Source organism: Podarcis raffonei, chromosome 3 (assembly GCF_027172205.1).
Source record: "Podarcis raffonei isolate rPodRaf1 chromosome 3, rPodRaf1.pri, whole genome shotgun sequence".
In the NCBI taxonomy this organism is placed as follows: Eukaryota; Metazoa; Chordata; class Lepidosauria; order Squamata; family Lacertidae; genus Podarcis; species Podarcis raffonei.
The window spans coordinates 60041733-60068968 of NC_070604.1; the positions used below are offsets into that span (position 1 = coordinate 60041733).

At 40.2% G+C, this 27236-nt stretch overlaps 1 protein-coding gene across 6 annotated transcripts in view; it reads left to right on the plus strand.

The window, feature by feature from the left end:
• Positions 1-286: 286 nt before the first annotated feature.
• The window catches only part of LAMA2 (laminin subunit alpha 2), a 367591-nt gene continuing 340641 nt past the window's right edge, over positions 287-27236 (plus strand). For 3 of the 6 annotated variants that reach the window (XM_053381875.1, XM_053381877.1, XM_053381878.1), the window contains exon 1: positions 289-548. In XM_053381875.1, coding sequence (XP_053237850.1) covers positions 416-548 — 133 coding nt within the window. In that variant the 5' untranslated portion in view covers positions 289-415. Of the gene's footprint in view, positions 549-27236 lie in introns of all 6 variants that reach the window. The other 3 variants (XM_053381873.1, XM_053381876.1, XM_053381874.1) reach the window with 2 other exon arrangements.

The following is a 27236-nucleotide window of genomic DNA, read 5'->3' on the forward strand; positions in this document are numbered from 1 at the left end:
AACAACAACAACACTGTTAAAAGTTCCCATTCCTGTTGTTTTCCAGTCCGTTGTTGTTGCTCTTCACGCTTTCTGGCCAAGACCTTGTCGCTGTTCCGCAACCTCCACCCCGGGCGCGCGCGTCGCTCGCTGCCCTCTTCATTCCCTCGAAGCCTCCTCCGTCTTTGGAAGGCTTCCCCGATTGTTCATTGTCCCGTGACCTCCTCAGGCCCTTGGCCAGTGCCTGACTGAGAAGAGCGGGCCAGGCTGAGGGAGCGCGCGGAGCGGGACAGGGGCGTATCCTTCCGCGGCGCCCTCCCTTGTGGCAGAGGCTTCGACGCCTCTCTCCCTCTCAGGCAGCGTCTCTTCACTTGAAACTCATTTCGCTAGCCGGGAGAGAGCGAGAGCGCGCGGCGTCTGCCGCTGAGGAGGAGCAATGACGCGACCCGCTCTGCCTCCTCTCTTGGTCCTGGCCGCCTTACTGAGCCGGTGCGGCGCTCAAGTTCTTCAGCCGCCGCAGCACCAGCAGCAGCAGCAGCACCAGCAACAGGCAGCGCCTCAGCAACGAGGTACAGTAAAGTTTGCCGGCATGGAGCTAGTTCCCTAGAGCTGTGAGGGGCTTCTGGTAAACACACACAGACACACTTCGGTTACTCTCCCTCCCCAGCCCGCTTCTTCTTTCTCCTCATCTCTCGCCTGCTTCTTCTGAGTCTTCCCTCCACGTCAGTAAATGAAGAGAAGCAGCAAATGGTTGGTGTTTCACTGCAGCATCTCCCACAGATGGGCTGAAGAGGCACTTGGGAGAGCTGTGCAAGGCAGCCCGGCTCCAAGTTTCCCCTCTTCTGGTCAAGCTGTTATGCAGGCAGCTGCTGGGCTTCCACGCTGCAGAAGGGCAAAGTGGAGTCAGGCTCCCTTTACGCTCCTTCCCCCCCCCCCCACCGCCCTGCTTTTTCGGTCCCTTGGAGAGCATTTGATTTCTTCAAAACGCGCCTGTTGCAAATCTGATTTTTCAGACCGAGGGGATTCTTGGCACCACGTGTTGACGACTTGACGGGACACACATTCAAGGCCACGTCCCTCCAAGAGTCACAATTGACATCACTTTTTTCAGGCGGCTTTGAGGTTCTGAATATAAGCCTTCCAACTGAGAGTCCCCAGTGCTGGCATTTTATTCGTATTATAAATATTATAAATATTATTAGAAAGTGATTCTTATGAACTGGAGAACTGAACCTGTGTCTCTAGGGAACAGTCTCTTTTCTGCTTATTGCTAGACCATTGTCAGGTTTTACTTGCAAACTGCATCTTCCCAAATACTTCAGGCTACTGTATGCGATGGGTAGTTCCATGAAATAGTGAGGTTGTTATGACTTACGATTGTGGTGATGGGGAATAACTCCTCAAATATGGTGTAAGCACCTAGGGTTTGGGCTAGGTGAATGTTGCATTGTATACTTCTTTTTTCTTACTCTGCAATATGATCAATTGGAAAAAGAGAAAAATCACTTAAGAGGATAACATGAGAGTCATATTAATTAGCGTAAAAAATGGCTCCAAAAGACATACAGCATGAATAAAGTCTTACAATATTGAAGTAATTGTATATAGGCTTTAGCTTTAGCTAAAGAGAAAGAGTGCTTTTCAAAGAGTACTTTTCTCTTTGAAGAGAAAAGTTTGTGGTAAGGTTAGAAAATGGCTGTGTTGGGGGTGGAGGGATCTGACTAAAAATAACAAGGCCTGTTCATGACTTTAATGTAGAAATCTGAAAGTAATTAAAACATTCAGACTCATCTGAGGATTTTCTGCCCATCCCACATTTTGCATTAGAGGACCAGATGCTATGGTTAATAGCCAACTAAGTGAGGGGGGGAATGGACTTAAGTAACTTTAGTCAATTGATATCCACTTAGTTGGATATCATCCTTAAACTTATAGGTTGTATGTGCCCTTTAGGAAACCTCAAATAGCTGGCTCCTTAATGCTAATTTTGACTCTTTGGAAGATTAATGAGGTCCTGTCAAATGATTAGGAATAAGCACCATTGAAATCAGTGGAACTTACCTTTCATTATTATTGTTTAGTAATTTATGAATTGCATTTTACATGCATCTCAAGGTAATTTATAAACATACCATAATTTTTAAACAATGTTTTAAAAACATTACAAAACAACAAGAACGATAGGTTTTAAACAATATAGAATGAGCACCTAAAGTGGAAACCTTTTTTGATCTGTGCAAAGGATAGGGCTGCTTGTATCTTCTCAGATTCTAAATAGAGTTATAATAAACTATGGGGAGAACTCAGACAGGTTGACTACATTTGGAAATAGACTCACTGGAAAACAGAGAGCAGTCAGTCACATTTTAAAATAGCACATTTAAAATACATTGGGGCACATATTCATTGCTGTTGCCATTTAGTGTTCAGACGAGGAGGTAATTTGCAGCTATAGAAATACATATTTTACCATTTTTCTCACCTTCTGTTGTTATTTATAGGGGACCACTATCATCATACACAATACTTCAAAGAGCAAACCCAAGCCTGAGATAATACAGGTCCTTGTGTTGAGGACCTTTGAGTGTAAATGTAAGCATTGAGGGATAACCAGTGCTAGAGAAGAGAAGGGAAGAAGGGGAAATTCTGCAGTTCAGTATGAACAGGTGTAATTGTATGTGCATCAACTTCATTTCAGTTGGGGTTGAGAACTATGTAGAGTAATGGTTTTCATAAAAAAAGTGAACAAGAAAAGGGGAGGGGGAGATGGCGCTACAGAAGTAACTCTGGAGCATTGAGGTCTCTGGGTAACTTTGACCTTAGTATGAACAGCCAGACTTTTAAGTAGAACCTGGACATTGCTGATGCATTTGAGAGTTGGAATATTGCCACGATCCCATGGAAGCAAGCAGATGAGGATGTTAATGTTGCTATGATTTGTCCAAGAAGAGCATTAGAGAAACCCGATGTCATTCACATCCCACTGAAACAAACAGCCAGACTGTATAGCTCAGTCTGTATAGTCTGCCACTATCTTCTGCAGTCTTAAATCTAGAATGCTGGGTAGGGATTAGAACTATAGCAATCCTGTTATGTATGCCATGTTTTTATTGAAAAAAATCACAATTTTTGCTTCTGGTGGCAATTGGTTATTCTAGTAGTGACTCCTCACCACTATGCCGTATGTTTTTAATGCCTGTACTGTAATAGACAAGTCTACTTTGCATGTAATTTATCTGGGTGGTTATGAAAAGAGAGGTAGTCAAGAGCAAGGAAAGAAATTCACTTACTGGCATAGAGAAATTGTGCATTTATTATTTTTTAATAATAATAATAATAATAATAATAATAATAATAATAATAATAATTTATTTATATCCCACCCTCCCCAGCTGAAGCTGGGCTCAGGGCGGCTAACGACAATAAAATAACACAACATTTAAAAATCATTTCATTAAAAAAAATTACTTCAAATCAAAGTTTGCATTTATAGTCCATCTTCAAAGGCTTCAGGGTGGAGTAAACGGTTCCCCTTATTTTTGTTCTAATTATTTGCCACTGCAAGATTGTTATATGGGGCAGCAATAAGGGATATTATGCCCCTTCTTAGAACTGTTCTTCTTAGAACTAACTGCGTGATTCATGGTGTTGATATTTGTGCACATGGCTCTATACAACCTGAAGGAGTGCCTCTTCCAATATCATCTGATCTGGTGCTTTAAGATCTGCTTGTGGTCCCACAGGTGAGGGAAACCTGTGTGTTAATGGCACAAGGCAGGACTTTGTCAGTGACAGCCCTCTGGCTATGAGCTCCTTCCCACCTGATATCCAGTTGTCCCACACATCATCAGCAATTGGTAGTTAGTGATTCACTTTAACAGAGGTCAAATGTTGTTTGCTGAATTGTGTTTTAAAGGTTGATATTGTTCTGTTGGTAATTTTAATCATTGTTGTATATTCGTACTGTGTTTTAAGATTGTGGTTGCCTCTCTGCGTTCTTTTAGGAGGAGCAGTAAGGTAAAAGAACAATAAATACATGAATAATTGACTGATTACCGTATTTTTCGCACCATAGGACGCACTTTTTCCCTCCTAAAAAGGAAGGGAAAATGTGTGTGTGTCGTATGGAGCGAATGCAGGCTTTCGCTGAAGCCTGGAAAGTGAGAGGGGTCGGTGCGCACCGACCCCTCTCGCTCTCCAGGCTTCAGGAAGCTATCCGCTAGACGTGGGAGACCCAGCTCTCCCACAGCTAGCGGAGCGCTCCATTAATCCCGAAGCTTGGGGCGTGCGGAGCTCAGCGCGCCCCAAGCTTCTGGGTGCCGGCAAGGTCTCCGCTAGCCGTCTAGACCTTGCCGGCACCCAGAAGCTTGGGGCGCGCTGAGCTCCGCAGCCCCAAGCTTCGGGATTAGCGCTCCGCTAGCCATGTTTAGGCTGCGGATAGCAGCCTGCTTCCCGGAGCGTCGGGCGCCCTGAAAGCAGAGCGCCCGGCGCTTCGGGAACACATCCGCAGCCTAGGCAACCCTGCGGGAGATCCCGCAGGGATGTCTAGGCTGCGGATAGCAGCCTGCTTCCCGGAGCGTCGGGCGCCCTGAAGCAGAGCGCCCCGCGCGCCAGGCAGACATCAGCCAGCCCCACAGGCTCGGGGGACAGCAGGGAGGCGCAGCGCCACTATCCCGCTGTTCCTCGACCTGGTTCGGTTTCCCTGACCTGCTTTTGGGGGGGAAATAAAGGGAATTTTTCCCCCCCTTTATTTCCCCCCCAAAAAGCTAGGTGCGCCCTATGGTCCGGTGCGTCCAATCGTGCGAAAAATACGGTAACTCTGAGAGGTGGGTTAGCACTGAGAGGTTTGGCTCAAGATCCCTTGCTGAGATTTGTGGAGACTTTATCTTGGATCTCCCCAGTCCTAGGTCAACACTCTAGTCATCACACCAGCTATAGATGATTGTGATACAGAAACAAGGATGTGATAAGGCACCATAACATTTCCACCAATATTACCTGCCTTCCTTGTTACTCACAATTACATCTCTGTCATCCTTGAAGCATTGTATATTTTGAGTGATCCAGATAAACTTTAATCAAAGGAGAGGATTGCAAGGTCAGCCCTTCCTGAGGGATATATCTGAACACCTTATAGAATAGAAGGCATTGTATGAAATACACTCTAGGAAACCTTTTTTTTATCTGAGTAACAGTTTGCTGCTGTTCCCTGTCTGTCCTTATATCCTGTCGCTCTTTGAGTCACCCCACAATTACCGTATTTTTTGCACCATAACACTCACTTTTTTCCTCCTAAAAAGTAAGGGGAAATGTCTGTGCGTGTTATAGAGGGAATGCCTACGGGTGGCATGCCTACGGATTTTCCTCCTCTAAAAACTGTGTGCGTGTTATGGTCAGGTGCGTGTTATAGAGCGAAAAATACGGTACCTCCTGCCTACTTGGTAGGATGAAGTTGTGGGAGGATTATAAAAAGGACTGTATTTAACAGGCTTGGTATTGAGCAATATACAAGTTCCACACCCCTACGATGCATCTGCAACTATTTCATTTGTTCAAAGCTGCCATTTTGTTCCAAGCCAATCTAAGCACACATTCAGAATTTGGCACAATATGGGGAACAGTTATTCTGTCCTTTCTTCAGTGGGGAGGCATTACATTTAATAAACAATACTGTGTAATAAACACTGTGATAGTACCAAATGGCACTTTCGGATATTTTGATATATATCCCTGTCAACCATGTTCAGGGCATTTGGGGTCATGAGATAGTTAAGACGTTTACAGGATTTCCAGATGGCAGTTAAAATGTAGAATTCCAGCACATCTTGCACCTCAGACAATATGCTACTCTGTAATTTGACTTTTTAAAGTTGTTTGGAGACTTTGTGGTCAGAAACCTGGAGTTAATTTAATATTTAGCTTGTTGCATCATATGTTACTTATTTTTCTGTTAACTGAACTATGCTTTTTCCCCCCTCCTAGAGGTCTTTTCAAAAGTATCAGGTCTGCATGAAGAAAACAGTATTTTAGAGCACTGGATCTTACAAGTTTGAATGGTTTTAGTTCAGGAAAACATGCCCAAAAGATATATAGTAGCCCTTAAAAAACCAGACTACACACTGCCTCCTCTGGAGTATTAGAATGAAATTTGAGTGGAGAAAATACTTGATGCAACTCTAGGAATTGATTAAAAAAACACCCACAAAGCTTAAACAAGCTTTAAATTTCACACTATGTTAAATACATCCTTCCCAGACTTTCGATGAATTTTAGTTTCATATTCTGTTTGTTGAAGATTTGGAAATTGAATTTTTTAATTCATATATTCTGTTGGGTTAGACAATGATTTAGTGGTCAGTACTTGAGCCACAAACTTGATATGTGATATCTAAATCTATATAAGTATTTTACTGGCAGAACTGTTAGTCATTTACATTTATATTTTTTCAACAACTTGGTATTCAAATCTGGGCCATCTGCAAAAAGACTAGGGAATCAACATAGTCTATGCAAATAGCCTGAATATTAAATCCCATCAAATTCAGTTTTTTTTAATTTTTGGAATATTTGGCCTTAATGCTTATTACTATTACTATTATTAATTACCTGCTCTTTACCCTATGGCCCCAGGGTGCATTACAGATGAAGCATGGTATATAAATTCAATAAATAAATAATGTAGGCAATTGGGGTTTTAGGGTGGTATTCATAGAATCATAGAATTGTAGAGCTGGAAGGGCCATCTAGTCCAACCCCCTGCCATGCAGGAATCTCAGCTAAAGCATCCATGACAGATAGCCATCCAGCCTTTGCTTAAAAACATCCAATGAAGGAGAGTCCACAACCTCCCGAGTCCTGAGGGAAACTGTTCCACTGTTGAGCAGCTCTTACTGTCAGAAAGTTCTTCCTGATGTTTAGTCGGAATCTCCTTTCTTGTAATGAAGCCATTGGTTCAAGTCCTACCCTCCAGAGCAGGAGAAAACAAGCATGTTCCCTCTTTCATGTGACAGTCCTTGAGATATTTGAAGATAGCTATCATATCTCCGCTCAGTCCAAGTTTTTCTTAGGTTAGACCTTTTGCAATTAATGTACCTAACTTAAGTTACATCCATTCATTTCATTGTGCCTACTCTGTATAAAAGCTTAGTTGAATTCCACTCATAAGGTTGTATGCAATGGTGTTGCTCAGCTGACAGTAAGGCTTCCATCAATGGAATGAGAAGAGAAGCAATTTTTGGTGATTCCCCCTCTTCCTTGTACTCCCTCACAGACCCTAAATCTGACCCAGGGGATTGGGGCATGCTGCAGAACTGATTTAGTGAAGCTTCAGAGGGTAGCAGGGGAAGATGGACTCAGTGAAAACTGCTTGCCTCCCCCAATCAGCTGAGAGAAGCCTTACCAACACTGCTGAATTATATAACCCTTGCTCTTGTATTATGATTTTTGTTTCTGGATACAGTGATCTATGATTTATAGTTGAGCAAACAGTTCAGTAACTTTTTCATTCCTGAGTCTCCCTATTGCCTGAAATATCAGGATGTTGATTATATGATTATGAGCCACCAAAGTAATGTGGTTGTAAAGGACGCTGTTTTTATTCTTTAAGGAGGTGGGTGGCACATTTTTAATAGGGTTAAGAAATACCGGTACTTGCAAGATACACAGTATACTATTGGAAGAGTTTAACTACTGAAGAAGAATAGAACATTTTTCATAAGGGGCACTATGATTTGGGTTACTTCCATATTCTAATACATGGATAGGAAACTTGGGGCCCTCCAGATGCTGCTGGACTACAGTTGTCATCATTCCTGATCTTTGGCCGTGCTGACTGGGACTGATGGGAATTGGAGTACATCATCATTAGGGCAACAGGTTCCTTACACCTGTTCTGATATCTTCAGTGTAGTATTTGACTTCTCAAATCTGTTGTGTGCATAATGTGCAAAAGGCTAATGCCATGAACCAGAGAGGTTCACAGTAAGACCCATGCATACAATGGGGTTAGTGCTACAATAACCATGGGTCTGTGGCTGAAATGACATCCTGTGTTGAACTCCACCCCTTCTCCCCATAATGTATATAAAAGCTTACTTGTTTCCCTAGGCCAAACTCTGTATCAGTAGCTGCCACTGTTTAGGATGAGAAAAATTGAACATTATGACTTCAGGAAATGGGATAAGATTTCTATCATAAATGGAAATTCAGCACCACATTCACACCCTCCAGAGGGTTGTCAGAAGTTTTCTTTGAAATGCAACTGTTCCCTTACGACTGCTATATGCAGAGATATACTATCTCTTGCATTATTATTATTATTATTATTATTATTATTATTATTATTATTTACATTTAGTAGTTGCTTTTTAAGAAAAGTAAATGCAAAGTGACTTACAATACATACACTTATTTGGGCTCGCTGGGTTGATATGGCATTGTTAATGCCAGATCAATACTTTGGCAAAAAGAATCTCAGTGAGTAATTGATGTTGCAGAAATTAGCAGGTAGAAACACAGCTATTGAAGTTGCATGGCCGTCAATGACATTCTGGTTGAAAAAGTAACATTGAATGCAGTTTCTGAAACATCCTTTACTGATTATGAGCTGATTATAATTTGATTGTACATGGGTTCCTGTATTGTTTTGCTGTTTAAAGATACACACATAGGAATCTTGGTGAGAAATTCTATTTTTATTTTGTATGCTTCATGGTATTTAGCCAGTTGCCCCTGCTTCTTATTTTAGGTTTCATTACATAGAAGCATTGTATATCAAAGTGACAATTTGTGTTTGGGGCAATATGATGTTTTAGTTGCAATGTCACATCAAAATTTGTTCACACCAGCATATTGAAATTTAAGATAATAAACATTTCTTTGTAGCATGGATCAAAGCAGAATGCTTAAATTCATGGAAAAAATACATTTCAAAAACAATTACTTCTACAAATGGTAGAATGCATACAGATGTCTACATGATGTGCTTCTGTACAGCACAACATAAATTTAATGGTGATTGTATTTCATAACATTGCAATCAACAACAGTACATGCCAGTGTCACTTACTGTCCACTGTAATATAGCTGTCATATTTTTTTTAGACAAAATATCACCAAGAAAGAATGTACTAGTTTAAAGCAAGTGATCTTTAAAGCAGGTGATCTTCTTTCATGCTTTGAACTGCTTCATCAACCTAAAAAAAGGATCTGATTCCATCTGACATAACGTGTGGCACCTTAAATAACTGCAAATAGAATTGGAAAGAAATATATGTAGCAGTCTTGACAAATCATGATTCAAATGGAAAGTTAACAAAGACACGGGAGAGATATAAAAAACTTGGATTTATTTTAATTCTGATCCTTTTAGTGCATATTTCAGATGCAAACTCATCTGACTATGAGAAAAACACTTTTAACCCTTCCCCGCTTTGTTTCTATCCTGCAAATCCTTCCCCAGGTTATTTAAAAATATTTGTTTCCCAACTGGAAATGACCACATTAGGGTGGCCTCAGGAAGAATTGTTTGGGCCCAGAAAATTCTTGGGAATGGAATCTGGCCAGCAAGTCAGTTCCTGGGTTCCTCCACTCTCAGTGGAATATTTTGAGAGATAGATGGGGCCCACTTGATAATCACCTGACTCCGCTATAATGTTAGATGATTTCCACTTTGCCAGCTATGGTATGGTTGACATTGTTACTGACTGGGAACTTCCAAGCTTCCATGACTTCCATAGAAAACTCAGTAGTGCAGTCCTGAAATACATGGATATTGTTTTGCGTAATTAACAACAGGGTTGGACTACCTGTTATATTAAAAAAACAACCTCTTGCTTGGTGGATGCTTCATCAACATCACACATACAAGTTTCACAAGGGCTTGCCAGAGTCTTGCAACAGCTTATCCCTTTGAGTCAGAGCCTAATGTCATTACAGCAGCTGCAGCAAGGATATACTAGTGGACTATTGTGAAATCTTACCATGAATAATAAACTTTCTCATTCCAGCCTAAGTACTATTCCAGCATCCAATTCTGTTGGAAGTTGATAGTCAAATGTTTATGCATTGTTTTCAAACTTTTAAATCATAGCCAGTTCTTTCAAACAGCCATAAATGCTTGCATGTCACTGGGTTTTGCTATTCAAGCAGCAAGGAAATGCTCTTGGATAGCAGCTGCAAAGAGCTATTTATTTTATTTAATTAGATATTTATAAACCACACTTTCATTTAAAACATCACATGGTGATATACACACTAAAGGCACATTATTACAACAAAAACATCAAACACATCAGTAAGAGGCGATTGGCAAGGAATAACAGATTTGAAAGACCTACCTGAATAAATATTTTTAGAAAACATCTAGAAATGAGTAGGGATGGCTAACACTACGCATACTTCATGTGATAGGACAACTCCCATGCCTTCAGGATATGTGCCAGATGTGATAGAATTGGATGTTCATGCAACTCACGTGTGATATCATGTATCCCTTTCAGAGTTTTGAAGACAATTCCTTTAATAGACAATAAAACACTCAAGGCAGGTTCATAAGGATGTAGGTGACCCTACAGTAGTTTAGGACTTTAAAGGTTAGTGCTAGTACTTTCAACTGAGCTCAGCAATAAATGTGTACATTTGTTGCACAAACTGGTGCAAAGAAAGCATTACAGTAGTCTAGTCTGGATATAAGCAGCCAGGTGTACTTTCTCCAGAAAGGGTTGCAACTGGCAAACCACCTTATATGGATAAAAGGCATTCCAAGAACTACCTGTGCCTCCATATATAACACTGGGTACAGGAGAATCCTCAAGCATTGTAATTGTTTCTTTAGGGAATGTATAGAACTTGTCTAACTAGACCAGTGGTCTTTTTAACCACCTGAAATTCCACGTTCTGCTTTGGCAGAAATGTAGCCAGGAACTGATTGCATAGAACTTATCCATTGCTCTTGCTGACTGTGACTGGTGTATTAACATCACCTATGGAAGAAAAATGAGTCATTGGAATTGAATATATAGTTGGTATGCACATGTAATAGAATGTGGTTCTTTTATAATACTGTCAGAAACAGAAGAATCAGGCTTTCTAAAATAGTGCCAATGTTCTGTTGGTTAGACGTGTTACCAAAGGATGTGCTTCCCTCTCCTAATCATTTCTGCACTGGCCATACAGTAAGTGGGTAAAATATTTGCTGGAGTGGGTGGGTGACTTTGCCATGCACACTCTATGCATTGATTATGCTTACAGCAGCTGTGTTTCTTCTTCCCAGTTGTAATACAGACAAGTGAACAGTGTGTCAGTTAAACATGTGGATATTTTCTACCACCTACATATCTTGGTAGCTAGAGAGAGCCTCCAATGTGTATTTGTTCTACTGAAGGCTAACAAAATCATTTTGTACATGAGTTACATACTATGGTCTAGCTGGCCATGCATTAAGTAGCAAATAAAAATGCATCTTGCCACAAAGGACATTTTATATCCATCCATCCATCCATGCACTATGGAAAACACTTAACAGAAGATAAAAATGCCTATAATGCTGGAATGAAATGTGAAGTTAGAACATTTAACAAAAAGCTGTAGAAAACTAAAACAACAGTAGAATACTGTCATCTTGGTAGGACAAGACAAGGCTAACGGGCAGAAAAGAGAGCAACCCTTTTTCAAAAAACAATGCTGGCTCATGGTCCAATTGTTGGGATAATTTATTGTCTTCCCAATTGGAGCTGAAGAACTGAGTAAGAGCTGGGGTTGCTAGTGCTAAGTAAGAAATCGTGGATGGAAATGAACAACAAATGCCTGGTATTTTGACTGTGATAAGATCATCTTAAATGCGAGAGTTGAACACTCATCTCATTGTGGAATGGTGATTATTCAACACAGGATTTTAGTCAGTGATTTTACTTCTGTTAATACATTAAGCATGACAGTTGTTGAATAGAAAATGTAGCAATATGCTTCTGCATTAAAAGCAAAATTTTAGATAATAATGGTACCAGAAATTGGTAATCCAGAGTAGATTCTAACATTTCCTGAAAAGCATGCTACTATTCCTGAACTGTCAAATTTTGGAGAGTTCATAACTTTCGACAGAAAACATTGTTGGCTTCAGAAGCAGGCTTACCCCCTTCAACCCTGAAGCCATCTCTGGGAATGGGCAGCCATCACTGCAGAACCTCTGTGCCACTTGGAATGTGGCTGCTGGCTATTGGCTGAAGGGATATCATCTGTCTCCAAAGCTGGCCTCTGAGCTAGAACAATGTTGCTGAAGCTGGAAGTTTCAAAGCAGGTGCCCCATTGCTGAGCTATGGCCTCTCGCAAAGCAGCTCACCTCATAAAAATCAGTAACACATCATATAGGATGTGAAAAACACATCCTATAAAATATAAGCTATAATCCATCTCAGCCAAAGCAGCCTTCTGAAACAGTTGTGTTTTAATTAAATGCCTAAAAGTATAAATGGTCAGAACCTGACTAATCTCCTGATGAAGAATTCTCAGAACTCAGAAACTTGCACACTTACTTTAAGACATTTGGGTTGGCTTAATGACATGGCTACCTTTACTCCAAAGGTACCTTGGGCTGTATTCAACATCCATGTCCCATCAGTGCAAGGATTTCTGATTGCAGAAGGAACTCCTGTCCTCTCCTCTCTCTGTACCTTTCCAAAATACGTTCCAATCTGCTGTTCCATGTAGATTCAGTCAAACATGTATGTATATTTATATTTATATTTATTTCTGAGAGTATAATTATGTGGATTTGCAATGCTATTTATTGGCTGTCTTTGAGAAAAGGGCAATGAAGAATAAATAATATGTACCCCTAGAGTGTTTTCAGTAGAATGAAGATCGAAGATTTAGATATTTTCTGGGGACATAAATACAGATTAAAAAACAAGCTGCATTAGGTATTCTTCTTGCCACTTTAATTTTGTCATAAGTAATTATAAATGTAACTGGAAGTTGAAAAGCAATTGCACTGGATAATACAGGAGACATTAATTTTCAGAAAACTTGTCACAATCAAATTTGAGGGATTTGCAAACTTAAAAAAAAGACTTTTAAAATAATTTTTCCCCTTCTCTACACTTTCATTTTATAATAGCAATGACTGCCCGTAGGCAGGGTAATTTTCATGTATTAATGATGACTTTTCCTGGGTAATGACTGAAGATATTGCCAAGAGCCACCAACCTTCCATGGTTGGCTATTAATCTTCCAGAAATGCCCTGTGACTTGACTGTAATGACTTAATTGTATTCTAACAGTTTGAAACTAGCATAATTCCCCTGCATTTTGTCAGTCATTATATATTCCTGGTAGTGGTACTAGAATTGTTTTCTTCTATCAACAGTGCCTCTTGAAAGAACAACAAAAACCTTTAATACAATGATGTATTTTTAAAATCATGAGAGCATAACCAGGCTGATAAAATCACTGTCATTGCATCTTTTCTTGTAAAACAGATCATTGCCAGTGGTGATAGTGAAGTTGCAAAAATAATCTCCTGCTGTAATGCCATAGTATACATCATTATTCATAGTTACAGCGTACAAAGATTTGTACAGGACAGTGAAGAAAAGTACCTCAACTTACTAGTATCATCCAGCATATTAAACCTAAAAGCAGGAAGGTATTTTCAGCATTGTACTTATGATGTCACTGTGAAATGTTGTCTCTGGTGACCATACCCAATGTGTTGTGTAGAGGGGAACATAAATTATTGAGGAATATGGTTTTATTTAAGAAACCTGATCTCTTTAATATACCCCAGAGAAGGCTGTCGGATTATTTGGTCACGGAGTAGATCCTTGCACGTATGGAAACCTTTCTGATTATACTGAGCTCTAGGGGCAAATTAAAATGTTAAGGGAGCAATAGTACCTCTGGTGGGTACTATCATTCTCCTTTTGGGGTAGTTTGGCCATCTTTGGTCCCACCTGGCACTCAGCTCTCACCTGTGGCTCCTGGAAGCTGCCAGCATGCAACAGCAGCCACACCCTGGAATGGTTTTGATTGGCCGGCTAAACCTTCAGTGAGTTAAGGACTTCCTCTGCATGCAAAGATAGGCTTCGGCACATTGAGTGGATGAGACCAATAGTGGGTCCAATGGTCAATAATGGTCTTGTCTACATATTTTGACAATGACATCATGCCATTATATTAACATTTGTTTTTGGTATCTATCTCTCTCAAGAGACAATGAAGTGCCCGTCCAGGGTTGAAGTCAAACTGAAATGTCTTTCCCATGGTGCAAGCCTGGGCAGTGTATATGGAGGTCCTAGGCTGTCCAGACAACAAGAATTTTTCTCTTCCTAGATGGGTTACTTTTCCAAGTTGACATGCCCTGAGTTCATGAATGGTATCACCCAATATTAACTTAAGAACATAACTGGTTGAAACCCAAGGACCGTTTAATCCAGCATCTTGTCTCCCTCAGTAGCCAACCAGATTTATCTGAAAAGCCCATAAGTAGAATGTAAAGAATCAGCCCATTCTGATGCAGTTATTCCCTAGATCAATTATATACCCTTTCACTTCGTGCAAAGATGCAGGATACATACCTAGTAATTTACAATGTAAAATTAAAAACATGTAGTGGGAGACCCAATGGGTGCCACCTAAGTAACAGAAGACGTCTGTCTGTAAAACAATGAGGGATGCTTTAAGGGAATACCCACTACCCCTTGTAGCTGTCCCCCACCAATAATCTCTGGAAATTTCACATTATAGCACAAGTTGCAGGACAAATTAATTTCATATAGTGTGAAATTTACTTTTTGCATTATGTTGAGGTTAGCTTGTCCTATAACTTGTGGTATAATAGAAATAGCTGAGTGACTAAATGATTGAACAAGTTATTGAGCAATGGGTCACTTAAGTGCTAGCAGCCATTATGCTTATTGAATGTAAATGTATATGAAAGATATCTCTGCATCTTGGAATTACATTAACTGGTGACAGCTTGAGACACATGAGAAATTAGACCAACAAGGTCAGTACATTCTATAATTATGTTATTGTAGTTCCATTTGAAGACCACTGTTTAAATCTGGATCATGCATCAGACTGATCCAATATGACTGCTTTTTAATGGTGTTCTAATATAATAAAGGGGGGGGAGTCTCCTTAGAAATAAAAACATAGTAATGATATGAGGTATTGAAATTCCTTAATAGAGACACACATTGCTTACATGAACAATCAGTTTCCTGGAATCATCCCACATTTTGCTGGCTAAAATGAAAGATGTCAGCTGGACCTTGTGAACATCTGTTTTCAAAGCTCTAAGGAACAAAATTGTTCAGAATGTTCTCAGGTTGTACTACATTAAAGCTACTGATCTTTTTCAGCACTCTCTCACACAGTGACACACAACCCACACAATTTCATTTTAGAATGCCCTCAATAATATTTCACTTTCTTGGTGAAGCTAAACCCTATTTAATGAGAAAAGGAGACGTTTGCATTGGATCCCAACCATTGGAAGAGTGTGTGTGAATACCCCACAGCAAATTGCTAGGTGGCTTCCTTTATTCAACTCACCAGGCCTCTTCCTCTGGCCTTGGCACAACCCACAAAGCATGACACCTCTGCCACATAGCCTCCCCACTACAGTGGTACATCTGGTTACATACTTAATTCGTTCTGGAGGTCCGTTCTTAACCAGAAACTGTTCTTAACCTGAAGCACCACTTTAGCTAATGGGGCCTCCCGCTGCTGCCATGCCACCACCGCGCAATTTCTGTTCTCATCCTGAAGCAAAGGTACTATTTCTGGGTTAGGGGAGTCTGTAACTTGAACCGTATGTAACCCGAGGTATCACTGTACTTATCTGAGGAGGATGGCCCAGTGGTCAGAGGTTTCAAGACACATAGCTCCAAGTGAGCAACTTGCTTCATCAGAAGTTAGGAGAATTTTAAAGTATGTATTCAGACTACCTCTCCCAGGCATCACTCTCTTCAGAGTCTTAAAGGGTCAACCTCTGCCTCCCACTCCATTCCATAGGCTCTTCCCTGGTATTCTCCCTGCACTGTTGCACCAAGTGATGTGTGGTTAGAAGCACCTCATTTCTCAGACTTAGGGGAAGTTGCCCATGTGAGTACAGACTACAGGTCCTGGTAGCCCAGGACATTCTTCTGGGGACTCCTTTGGACAGACTTGTGTGCCGTGTTACCCTGATCTCCAGCAGACAGCTCAGAGCCCTGAACTTGATCATGCTGCTTAGCTGGTGCCTCTGCAGTTTCTGGCTCTGTGTCTGGATTGCTGCTGGATTCAGGGGTCATGCCACTGACTATCTGAGTAATTTTCTCAGTGTTTAGCTGAGAAAGAAATTGCTAGATGCAGTACAGCCTGTCAATAAGGAGGAAAACCTTTAGCAATTCCCCAAGCCTTAGAATATAGGAGAAATCGATTTGTCCCCCCCCCTCCTCACCCCCAATCTGGCATTTTGTAGCAGATAAGGAGATAAAATCCTGATTTTCACTGGGCCCCATGGTTATAAGTTCTAATTATTAACTCCTGTTCTCTTAGCTTCACAGTAATATTAGACTTGAGAAAGGAAATGAAGGAGGGATTGGTACTAACCTTGTGAGTCAGCTCCCAGGGGTGTGTTCTTTTAAGCTAATAAACAAATTGTAAATTTCAGCTTATATAATGTGTCCAGGAAACTATAAATTAAATAATTGTACAAGTGTCCTAGATAATGCATCTGGAGTTGGTTACTACACTCACATCCTACCAAGAGCAAGCACATCATGAGATATTGGAAATCTGATAACATTGCAAGACTTTGAGCGCCATGCATTCTCATCTGAAACAGAGTTTCCTGTAGTATTGCTGATATGCCAGATAAAATAAATGGGTGTCCAAAATCAACCTCCATTATTACTGCTCTCTTTTAGTTCCTGTCAGTGCTGTGATTTGTTGCTAAATGTAACTGTACATAAAACAGCAGGAGAAGCGCAGGGTTCCTTCCTCCTCCTCTGCAGTTTTGCATTGATGCTGAGTTCACTTTTAGACAAAAAAGAAAAGCGAATGTGGCTTACAGAGCTTCTTGGTAAAGAGAATGTGGTTAATTCTGCTTTTCTGCTATGGTTAGGTGTACAATTTTTTATTCAATAGGACGGACTTCCAAGTAGCTATTCACTTTCAAGTTTCTCGCTTGGGGATGACATTGTTATTTCTCTTTTCATCCTCCTGATGTTAATATTCCTGTACTGGGCTTCTACACAATAATAAGCACTAGAATTCCCCACCCCCCACCTCATTGATAACAGCAAAAAATAAGTACAGCAAACAATATAGGCTGTAGAATTAAGTGTATAAAAAAGATTCTGTTAGTTCCTCCACATTATACCCTTACAGAAATAATTATGAAAAATATACTCTAGGGAAGGAGCATTGCTGAATAGTAAGGCACCTGCTTTGCATGCAAAAGTTGCCAGGTTCAATCTCTGACATCTCCAGGTAGGGCTGGGGAAGATTTCTTCCTGAAACCCTGAAGATAATCTGTCAGAGCTATTGAAGCAGATTCTGTTACATAGCCAGGGCAAACCCTAGACTGAAAAGGGCCAAGAAAAACCATTTTATTCAGGAAAGCTTAGAATTGTTCAGCCACAACATGCTAAAGTATAACTAATTCACATTTATTGTATAAAAATACTCCTTTTTTCTTCTCAATGTCATTCAGTGACAGTATTCAGATATAATGCCAAACCATGGCAGATTAATGCAATGGGGCTTCCCAAAGCAGGATATCAAACCACAGTTTGAGGTTAATTTGCCTAACTGGGGTTTGTGGTTATGTTTGAACTCACAAGAAATTTCCAAGCATCAGAGCTTTAGCTCTGCCTCAGTAGGCTTGTGCCCTATGAAGAATGTTATTCCACTTTGAGAAGCTACTGCCCTTCAGAGACAGAAATGAAGTTAAGAGGCTGGGTTGCGGAACAGATGGACAATAAAATCAGACAAGCGGCTATAAACTATGGTTAGCCTGCTGTGTATGTGCAACCGTGGTGTGGATTACTAACTGTGGCTAATACAAACCATAGTTTGTGTGATGGCTGAATTGAGTCAGTTCTTTTGTGAGTGTGTGGGAGCTATTGTGATCCTTGGGACCCTTCAAAGTATATGAAAGTTATGTACCAATTAAGAGAGAGATTGAGAAATCAAATAAACCAAATTAACATAATCTACATGCTCTCAGTTTTTCATTGTTTTGCAAGAAGGATTATGATGTTCTTGTGTTTGTGTAGTCTGACTGTGTTTGAACCTTGTTTTGAAATAAAGGAACAACAGCTGTAGCCTTGGGTATCTTTTGAGAGTAGGTGTGGTTCATACCCACCATCCCAGCAGGATGGCTTTGTTTTATTTGAAATGAACTTGGCTGCCTTAACTGAACTTGAATGAACACAGAAAAAGTACAAATCTTCCTTTGAGATCTTCTTGTTCTTTCTTCCTAGAACAGTAAGCCAAAAAGGAAGGTCTTCAGCTTTAATGGTGTCAGACATGAAAAACAGCCCTCATGAGGAGGCTGTATTTTCTTGCTTCAAAACATTAGCTGGAAGGATAGATGTTCCTAATGCCACTGTTCTGAGCAACATAAGGACAAGATAATCCTTAAATACAAGTAGCCCAGCAAAATAATAGATGAAGCAATATTTAAAGATGTGTATTTTGACAGCACTGAAGTGTTGTTTATGACCAATTGCACACAGACTTAACAATTTAAAATCACAGTCCTTCCAGTAATGACTTGCTAGGATTTTGTATTATATGAATTTTATACTATGTGAAACAACTCAGATGGGGAAGGCTTCCAGACCCTTTTGTAGGCTAATATCGTCCTCATTCTGCTCTAGATGTCACCATCTGTTGCTTAAAGATAAACAGCGTGGAACTATTACCTGAGAGGAAGCAAAATATTTTCTAATACTTCTGCGAAATCCATGCTGAACACAAAATTCACTATTGATCATCAGGAGAACCATGTTACATAGATGGAAATGTAACCAAGTAATTGTAACTTGCCATGTTCTTAACCTCCTAGTCCACTGTTGGTGGTGTGTTGCAAAACCAGATTTATTAAGTCCTGGGTGAGCCACCAAGCATAGTTGGTAGCTTGCAATTTATTAGTTGGGAGACAGGTTCTGCAGGCCTGATCTAATGTAGCAGTGCTAGCTGCTTTTGGAGTCAATATACTGTACTGGGTTAGAATTATTGATTTAGCCCGCTATATGTTCACAATAAAAGCACTCAGATTGTTTGGCTGTATGGGATTATTTCCTCCACTTTTTGCCTGTTGTGTAGTTGGGAAAAAAGGTTGAACACCCCCCCTCCTTCAATCAGCTGTTTGACTGGGAAGGGTAAGCCTCAGAAATCAAAAAAGACTCATGTGACTTCCTCTCTACTGAAATGTTTTTCTGACCTGTGTGGAAGATGTTTAAGGTAAAGCAGTTTCTGTATAGGCTAGATGAACATTTAAAGGATTGCCTGATTCCACATGTAGCTGGTCCACCAAACAATATACAGCCAGTTTCAGGCTCATTCTGTTTTCTATATTCTGCTGTTCTTAATCTGTTGCATTATTTCAGTGACTACGTTCCATGTACATGTATGATTTAAGTAGAACTGGCATGCATTAAAACTGGAGATCCAATATCTGTCATATTCCAGTGCTATGAATGTTACCTGCAGAGAAATACACTTTAACTGCAGTTACCCAGCAGGTCAGTACTTACAACAATTTAAATGTAAGGGGAAATGGGTGGAAATCCCACTGTATTTTAGTGACCTGTTGCCATTTAAATTTGGTTTTAGTTCAGATGTAATATTCAATACATCATTGGCTGTAATTGCAACTACTCTATGCTTTTCAAAATGTAGTTTATGAAACACAGCACCTCCCCTGACAATAGTCTTACTCTTTCTTTTATAAGTATGTCTTCCACTGAAGAAAAATTACTGTTGACATTTTTCACATAAAGCCAACTTGCCCTTTAAATCTTATCCAGGTGGAGATAAGAACTTTATCCTCAAATTTAAAGCCCTGCACACAAGTGCGCACATACACACAGAGCGAGAGAATGCCTGGGATATAATAGACAACAAACATGAGCTTAGGACTACTTTTGCAAACTTACTTTTTGTTTCAAACAAAAACAAAAACAAAAAACTCTGAAGGGATCAACATATTCCCCCCTCTTCCTTCCCCCAAAATGAACAGTTCACACATGGTAGCTTTAAAGTCTTTAAAGTGGTTTGAAAATACCCTTTTGCTTTCCCACTGTGCCCTCCTTGCATACATAGATGCCATAATTCATTCTGCTTGAAACTGAGCATGGCCTGTAAAAAAATAATCTGTAACGTTAAGTTAAAACTAACCAAAGGAGAACATTGTCAGCAAAAGCTGAAACTGGCTTAGACTGAGTTAAAGTAATAAGGCCAGTGTTACCTGCTCTACCTGACTGCAGCTCAGTTCTGACACCTCTCAGGTGGGCACCATTGCCATCTAAGAGAATGAAGGAGGTGTTTATAGTGTGTTCTGGCACCTCTTTGAGCTGCCATGATATTTTCAAAAGAGTTTAATGGTGTAGAAGATATGATCGTGTAATGAAATTGTGGACCTGAATCCACTGCATCTGTGAAAGTGGTGTGCCTACAAAAATAGTTTTCAGGTTACGGAACATGAACTGAAAACTATTTTAGGAGACATGTTTCCCTTTTCGATGACAGTTCTATAAAAGTGAAAATCCCCAATGACTCACAGTACTCCTAAACACCTTTGGGAAGAAGATGTCAAGAGGATACCAGGCATTGCTGCACTTCAACTCCTAAAGAAAGGTGCTACATTGATCTCATTGGCCTTGAAAGAATTCGGTGTTTGAAAGTGATAGCATTGTAACTTTTCTTGCAAGTTGGAACCTATAAGACGTACAAAGCGGGGAGATGGACTTTGTTGGCAGTCAGGAATAAGCTCCTAGCTACTGCTGTTGCTTATCAAAGCAGCAGTTCATAAAAGCTGACCAATTAACAGATATTGTGTCTCTCATGCACAGAATCCCCCAAACATCTTCAGTAATAGCACAGTGTTCAGTAAGTATGGGGAGCAATGACACTTCAGCATGTTTTCTAGGGCTTGGTCATTCTACCTGTTCTCATTTTCAACCAGTTATGGAAGTCTTCACACACAATATCACTTGACAGAAGTGACATCCTTCTACGCAAGGGGTGACAAGATGGCCCCTGCCTCCCCCCAGCTGTAGAGCGGCTGAGGGCGCCTGCAGTCCGTATAGGTGCCGCTCACGCACCGTCTGCACTAGCTGCTGCTCTCGCGCACTATCTGTATGGGCATCCGTACGGGCTGCCGCTCTCGCCCGCTGTCCGTATGGGCTGCCACTCACGCGGCAGCCTGTACAGTCGCCATGCAAGTTGTAGCCCGTACGGACTGCGCATGTGTGGCATTCTGTATGGAGTGTGCACGTATGGGATGCCGCACATGCGCAGTCTGTACGGGTTGCCACACATGTGCAGTCCATATAGGCTATGCCATCTGGGTGCCAGAGAGGGTTCCAGGCACTCCTGTCTTCCACTGCCTCCTGCAGTTTGGTCAAACTCACGTTGGTAGCTTCAAGAACACTGTCCATCCATCTTGTCCTCTGTCGTCCCCTTCTCCTTGTGCCCTAAATCTTTCCCAACATCAAAGTCTTTTCCAGGGAGTCTTCTCATCTCATGAGGTGGCCAAAGAATTGGAGCCTCAACTTCAGGATCTGTCCTTCCAGTGAGCACTCAGGGCTGATTTCCTTCAGAATGGATAGGTTTGATCATCTTGCAGTCCGTGGGACTCTCAAGAGACTCTTGAGAGTCCCGTGCAAAACCTACATTTATTTTAATCTCATCAGAAAGTGACATTGCATGTGTTGGATACTGATCCACAAACATTTATCTGTAGCCCCCCCCCCCAAATACTTATTTCAGATGGTGATTTCAGCTTCTTGTTAAAATCCTAGCTAAACATCAATAGGCTAACCAGCTTTTCTAGAACAAGGCCTTGTCTCAGTTTTCCATTCAAACAACTGACCAGTTTATAATTGCCTGTGGTGCTGGCCATTCTTCCTCATTTTGTGCAGTTTTGTTGTTGTTCACATCTCCCTCTTTCCATGCTTGGAAATTTCAAGTTTTTTTCTTCTCATAATTGTGTTTTAATGATGGTTTTATTTTATTTTTATTTTTTATTTTTGTAAACCATATTGAATAACTCATTGGGGTGGGGAGAGTGGAATGTAATTTTTTGAACAAATAAATAAATACACATATTTAAAGGGCACTTGTCTGTAATTACAGAAGCACAATTCCCCCTAGAATTAAACCATAGATTTCTTTGCATTCAGGACTCAAGTTTCAGGACAAGTTCTAACAACCTTTATGTAGTCACATCCGAGTGGTAAAAAAATGAGATTGCCTTTCACATTTTCAATGCATTTTAGTTGGTGGAGTCAGGCTTCCAGTTCATATTAGTGATTGTGAGTGGAGAATCAGTAAAATTTGGACAAAAACATTCAAAACCTCATTGCCCAGAATAAAATCATGCTTATTTTTACAATTGTGAAATCGTATCTTCAAATATCATGAAATAAGATTGTAAAGCATTTATATTCAGATTGCATATTTTTCAAGAGGTTAAAAAACACACACACCTAGTTTGTTGGCTTCGGGTGCAGTGAAAAGAGTCTGAAGTTTACATTGACTTGCTCAGCTTTTTGATGTTTGCAATCAGTAGGATCCTTTCAGGGTCCATATTTCAGCCATCAATCACAATGCTATGGGCATCTGTCCAAGGCTGTATTTAATCAGCCTTTTTTTCCCTTGCATGGAGCTCAGCTGCTAGGTAAAGTACTCAGCCTGGCTGACAAAGTTTAAGGGAATAATTGGGAATATAAAGAGATTTGTTACAAGTTGAACTGGCTTCTTTCATGAATGGTTGTTTTTAATTGTTACATAGTTAGGCTTTCTTTCCCTGATTATTTTGTGATGGTTTCTTTTTGATTTGGTGTGGGGGTTGTCTAAAATATCAGATTTGGCACTGACACAAAATCTGTGCACATACAGTGTTTTATTAACTTATCCTCTCTCCTATGGCCAGGATTCAAGACTGATTCTTATGTGTAGGTTCAATAAACCTGATTAATTTTGTAATCTGACACTTGAATCCACATTTTGGTATTGTAATTCATTACTCACCATACAGTGGTCATCAGTTTGAGGCTTCTTGTGTGAGCTGTTGCTCATAATGTTTTTGGTTTTTGTTTTCAGGAATCAGCACTGCCTTCTGAACCCTTGCAAGTCCCCTGCAGCGTGAATTAGTACTTTTGATTTACAGTTCATAGGATTATAGTAAGAAACTAGAAAGGACAATGGTATGCATAAACCAGGCATGTCCAACTCCCAAGAGACTGCGATCTACTCCAACTATAAAAATAGTGGCAGTGATCTACCCATTGGATTGACCAAAGTTGTTGAGCTTTTTATTTGGGGGGGTGGTTGATCAATCAAGATCACACGATCAACCATGATTGACCGGGGACACCCCACGATTGACCAGTTGATCACGATTGACCTGTTTGATGGCCCTGGCATAAACTATCTCCACGGATAACTATAAATACCCATTTGAGGAATGCTGTCAATACATTAATGTGTATTTTGCATTCACTGTGATATGAATGCTGTTAGTATGGTTTTAATATTTGTAATTTAAGCACAGCCCCCATTCAGACAATGCTCCGAGTCCAAACCATAGTTAGGAAGTTTGTAAATAATCTCTGGTTTCACATATTTCCTCTATTTGTTACTCAGCATTAACTGTAGCATGCTGTGACATCCCCAACTAAGGTTGCCATATGTTTGGTAAAAGCCGGATATGTCCTCTTTTGGGGGCCCAACATACCCATCTGGGCAGATTTTTACATTTTAAAGGAAATGTCTGGGTTGGGGGGAGGGGGTTTAAGGGGCTCAGGCTCAGGCTGAGGCTCTGCAATCCGCAGCCACTGCCAGTCTGAGCCAGGGAAAGAGATGTGCGGGTGTGGCAGCAGCCCCACAGTTCCCCAGTTCAGGCTGGCAACGACTTGGGCTGTATTTTTTCTTGCTCTTCAAGATATGGCAACCCTATAATAGTAAGCTCTTTCCATTTTGAGTGAGGATCCAAAATCCTGGGTTCCTAATTCTAGTTCTGAGTTCTGCATGATGTTTAGCAGCAGGCAGAAAATTTAGGGAATCATGCAGTAGAAAGGGAGGAAGGAGTGCTTGAGTGTAGGGCTTGCCCCCCCCCTTTTATAGCCCATCATGCTTTCTCAGGTCTTGTGTGTCTTTATTCTGAGGAAAGTATAGACTTGGCACCTACGGTATTTTGTTTTTGCTTTGAACAGCTAGTCTTGAAGAATAGTATGTAACTGAAAGCCTGCTCCTAGAATTTTCCCTTGAATTACTAGTGGTATTTGCCACCAGAAAACAACAGGAGTTTATGGACTGCGAATTTGAATATTCCTCTTAAAACTTGTGGCTGTGTAAGTGCTTAATGGGACGCGGGTGGCGCTGTGGGTAAAAGCCTCAGCGCCTAGGGCTTGCCGATCGAAAGGTCGGTGGTTCGAATCCCCGCGGCGGGGTGCGCTCCCGTCCTCTGGTCCCAGCGCCTGCCAACCTAGCAGTTCGAAAGCACCTCCGGGTGCAAGTAGATAAATAGGGACCGCTTACTAGCGGGAAGGTAAACGGCGTTCCGTGTGCTGCGCTGGCTCGCCAGATGCAGCTTTGTCACGCTGGCCACGTGACCCGGAAGTGTCTGCGGACAGCGCTGGCTCCCGGCCTATAGAGTGAGATGAGCGCACAACCCCAGAGTCTGTCAAGACTGGCCCGTACGGGCAGGGGTACTTTTATCTTTACCTTTAAGTGCTTAATGGATGTGAAGAGAATGAGGAAAGATTGTTTTTGTGTGTGCATGTATTCTACCGTGGAAGTTGTTTTGAACAGAGAGTACTTTACCTTCTTCAAGGATGGTGAAATGATATCAAATCAGAATTTATCTTTTTTTATATAAGTTATTTATTGAGATTTTACAAAAACATAAGTTTACAAAATAGAAAAAAGTCATACAGAAAGAAAATGATAAAAAAGAGAACATACAAAAATACATAAAAGAGAAAAAAGAAGAATAAAAATACAAAATACAAAAAACAAATAGATGAAAAAGAATTAAAAACAAATCCGTTTTTTGTAACTTCAAACTCATTAGCTTGTTTCCTTGGCCTCCTCACACCTCCCCTTTTTGTATTCCCATTTAAGTAATCAAATCAGCAAATCCTTACCCTCTTTCGTTTATCTTAACTCTGTATCTTAACATATTATAACTCTATATTTTCATCCATTATCAATTCATTTTTGCATATTCTTATTAACTTTGTTGCTAATGCCACTTATTTTCAATCCAACATCATTTTAACATTCATTAATTTTACAGTGTTTCTGCAGATAGTCTTTAAATTTCTTCCAGTCTTCTTCCACCAACTCTTCTCCCAGGTCTCGGATTCTGCCACTCATTTCCGCCAATTCCATATAGTCCATCACCTTCATCTGCCACTCTTCCAGGGTGGGTAACTCTTGTGTCTTCCAATACTTTGTAATAAGTATTCTTGCTGCTGTTGTAGCATACATGAAGAAAGTTCTATCCTTCTTTGGCACCAATTGGCCGACTATGCCCAGGAGAAAGGCCTCTGGTTTCTTCAGATAGGTATATTTAAATACCTTTTTCATTTCATTATATATCATCTCCCAGAAAGCATTAATCTTTGGGCACGTCCACCAAAGGTGAAAGAATGTACCTTCATTTTCTTTACATTTCCAACATTTATTATCGGGCAAATGATATATTTTTGCAAGCCTGACTGGTGTCATGTACCACCTGTATATCACATTCATAATATTCTCTCTTAAGGCATTACATGCCATAAATTTCATACCGGTGGTCCACAACTGTTCCCAGTCAGCAAACATAATGTTATGACCAATATCTTGTGCCCATTTGATCATAGCAGATTTAACCGTTTCATCCTGCGTATTCCATTTTAACAGCAAGTTATACATTCTTGAAAGTATCTTAGTTTTGGGATCTAACAGTTCTGTTTCCAATTTTGATTTTTCCACCTGGAAGCCAATTTTTTTGTCTAAATTATAGGCCTCTCTTATTTGATAATAATGAAGCCAGTCTCGCACTTTATCTTTTAATTTCTCAAAACTCTGCAATTTCAGTTTGTCTCCTTCTTGTTCCAATATTTCCCAATATTTCGGCCCAAATCAGAATTTATCTTATACGTGTTTTGTATATATATTTCACATGAAATATTATCATTACTTGGAGTTTAGATTTGAATTATGAGTACTTTATTTTACAAGAATTACACTGGCATTCCTTATTGGTTTCAAAATAGAAGCTCAATGAATTTTTAAATTCAACACTGCATTATGCCGTTGAAGGAGGCATTCAAGCAACTGTCAGATATTCAGCAAAGATACCTTTTTTTATTTCAATGTGCTGTTCATCAGACTTAAAAAAAAACTAATAGTAGTTGGAATGCCACTTGTAGTTTTTAACAATGGATCAATGCCATATTGGAAATGTACCAACCAGAGTTTTAACAGGGATTTGTTTTGTGCTTGATCTGTTCAACATTATCATTAATTACTTCAGTGAAGGAGTGGAGAACATACTCATCAAATATACAGACAACCCCATATGGAAAGGATTTCATATATTTTAGTAGATTGGTGTGGGGTGAAGATATTGCAGATCTGGGCTGAAAACATTTGAAATTTAATACAACAGTATAGTACACAGAAAATAAAAAGATTGAAGGCATATCTCATAAAGGTGTGTCACATATGAGGTTTAGTGATAGCAGAATTATCCATGGTGCTTAGTTTGAGCATTATGCTCCAACTAGTTGAAGCTTCATTTTTCAACAAATTAACTTAGCAATGGCATTTTGTATAACATTGACTTGTTATAATTCTTGCAATAACCCTGTAAAATGGGGCAGTATTATTAGTTTAGTATTGTAAATGTGGGCTGGGTCAGAGAGAGGTAAGAACTTCTATAAGCCTACCTAGCCTGTATACTCTTGGGCCTAATTCAAGGGACTAGAAATGGCCTGTAAAGCCCTGAATTGTTGGGGCCAAGTATCTGCAAGAATACCTCCTTG